At 47.9% G+C, this 2162-nt stretch overlaps 1 protein-coding gene across 3 annotated transcripts in view; it reads left to right on the top strand.

Annotated features, from left to right (window-relative positions):
- Positions 1-816: 816 nt before the first annotated feature.
- The window catches only part of EIF2D (eukaryotic translation initiation factor 2D), a 27937-nt gene continuing 26591 nt past the window's right edge, over positions 817-2162 (top strand). For all 3 annotated transcript variants that reach the window (XM_040462054.1, XM_040462053.1, XM_040462052.1), the window contains exon 1: positions 817-1069. In XM_040462054.1, coding sequence (XP_040317988.1) covers positions 832-1069 — 238 coding nt within the window. In that variant the 5' untranslated portion in view covers positions 817-831. The remainder of the gene's footprint in view (positions 1070-2162) is intronic.

The following is a 2162-nucleotide window of genomic DNA, read 5'->3' as shown; positions in this document are numbered from 1 at the left end:
GCCGACCCGGGGTGGAGGCCGAGGGGTCCAGCGGGGGAAAGGACCCCAGGGGACCAGGCTGGAATAGACATGTTTTGAGGGTGAAGAGGGAGAGGAGGCCTGATTTATCTCCCAGGCTATCTTTTGGATATTGTAGTTCGTTTGAAGGAAAACGTAATTCAATCAGCGCTTACTGACCGCGATCTATAGAAGGTATTGCGGAGGGCGCCAAAAAAGAAAGAAAGGAAAGAAGGAAGGAAGACAGACAGACGGACAGGGTGCCACTCTCCTAAGAGCTTAGAGTCCCTGAGGAGAAATCAGATGGGGAACCGAGAACTACAACGATAGGAGGAAAAGTGTCTAGTGATTACTTCTGGCAGGAGAGACAGACGGATGGAGGGAGAGGTGAGGGAGAATTACGGGACATGTTTTGAGGAGAACCGTATCTGTTCAGACAGTGTCGCAAACGCAGATAGCACGTTGCGAATTTTGGACCCCGTGTTCTATAGTTGTCACTCTTGGTGCCCTGGTATAGCTTTTTAACCATCTGGGACAGGTTTGCCAAGCATAGAGAGAAGGGAGTGGGTGCGGGGGCTAGGCATAGAGGCAGGAAGGCAGGGCTGAATTTCCAAAGTCAGGCTAACTTGGTTACTGCCTGGATCTCAGTTTCCCTCTTTCTTTGTAAAATGGAAAGTCTTGCCCCCAAGAATATGTGACAATAGAGGAGACATGGGATGTGAAAGAGAATAGGATGTTTTGGAAGAGTGTACGAGAGTAGGGCATCATAAAGCAGTTTTTCCTTGGCCCCTTGATTTGATAGTAAGTCCTTCCGAATCCTTTGCATTTCTCAAAATGCATCCAGGCACGATTCATACCACTCATTGGTTTGCTTTCTGCAGGAGAAAGCTTCGGGCTGATGTGATGGCTGCTTTCCCCACTCTAGGAACAGATCAGGTCTCTGTGTTGGTACCTGGAAAGGAGGAGCTCAACACTGTGAAACTGTATGCTCACAGAGGGGATGCAGTGACTGTGTACGTGAGCGGTGGTAACCCCATCCTGTTCGAAGTGGAGAAAAATCTGTACCCGACAGGTATGGCAACAGGATGGACATGGCCATTACTGTAATCCTTGCCTGGCATCCGTTTCTCCTTATTTCTTTCATTCACCTGTCTTAGAGCAGTAAGTGCCAAATCTCCCAGTACCATCCGTAAGAATCGTTTCGGGCCCAGTGTCCCTAGAATTGGGTCTTTCAAGGTCGAAACTTACTGCCGTAGGAGGGAGAATGAAAGGGCCAATACAGAAAGAGCGCGGTTGCCAAGAGATACCCTGAGATGAAGGGACAGTAGTTCCTAGTGGGTTAACTAGGGATGGAGCAGGGGTCTCGAAAAGGGTGGCATTTCAGGACATGTAGGAAATACGTCTTAAAACGATGGCTGGCAGGATTTTCTTTAGAGACTGAAAAGATCCTGTGATAGGAAAGAAGCTGGCTTAATGAAACCACGTACCCAGCGGTCTTAGTGATGTACTCCCATCGAGATACCTCACAGGGATTCTTCCTTCGGCTCTATCTGGCTCTCAGGATCCTTTGCTTTCTCTCCTTGTGACAGAACTCAGACATCTAGGGTCCTTTTGTCTCTAGCTGCTGACACCTGCTTTGTCACTGGGGCTTTTCTTGCCCTAAGCTGGGCTGCAGCAGCGTAGGGCGGTCTCCTTGGGCCGCTCCTGCCCCCACCCCGCTTTGCTGCTATAGGGACACAGGAGGCGCTTTTTGATCTAAGGGTTTTTACCACTAGTCACTATGAAAACAGAGGGAATACAAATACTAAACATGTGGAAATTTCCAAATTGTTTACAGGCTGGTGCCCTGTTCTTAGTCTACTTGTTTCTGAGGTCACAAATGGAATCCTCCTTGGTGTTTGTCCCCGCTTTTACCTGCTGTGCCCATTTCTACAACTACAATCAGGTGGAATGATGGGGTCTCCCAGTCTCAGGTGACATCCAGGTTTTTAAGAATCTACCTTCTTCATTCCAGTAGCAAAGCCTGTGGGCCCACTGCCTCCCTGTTATTTCCTAAGCATACCCACAGAAGATTTCCTTAGTCACTGAGGAGAGAGCTTTAAAGACAAGAGAGTGATTACCATTTATAATTTTTAAAAATTATATTCACATGTACTTTTGTATAT

The sequence above is a fragment of the Herpailurus yagouaroundi genome, unplaced genomic scaffold, assembly GCF_014898765.1.
Source record: "Herpailurus yagouaroundi ecotype Mexico unplaced genomic scaffold, PumYag 308, whole genome shotgun sequence".
NCBI classification, from domain to species: Eukaryota; Metazoa; Chordata; class Mammalia; order Carnivora; family Felidae; genus Herpailurus; species Herpailurus yagouaroundi.
The sequence above is the reverse complement of the archived record's forward strand: the minus strand, read 5'-3'. Positions and strand labels throughout refer to the sequence as shown.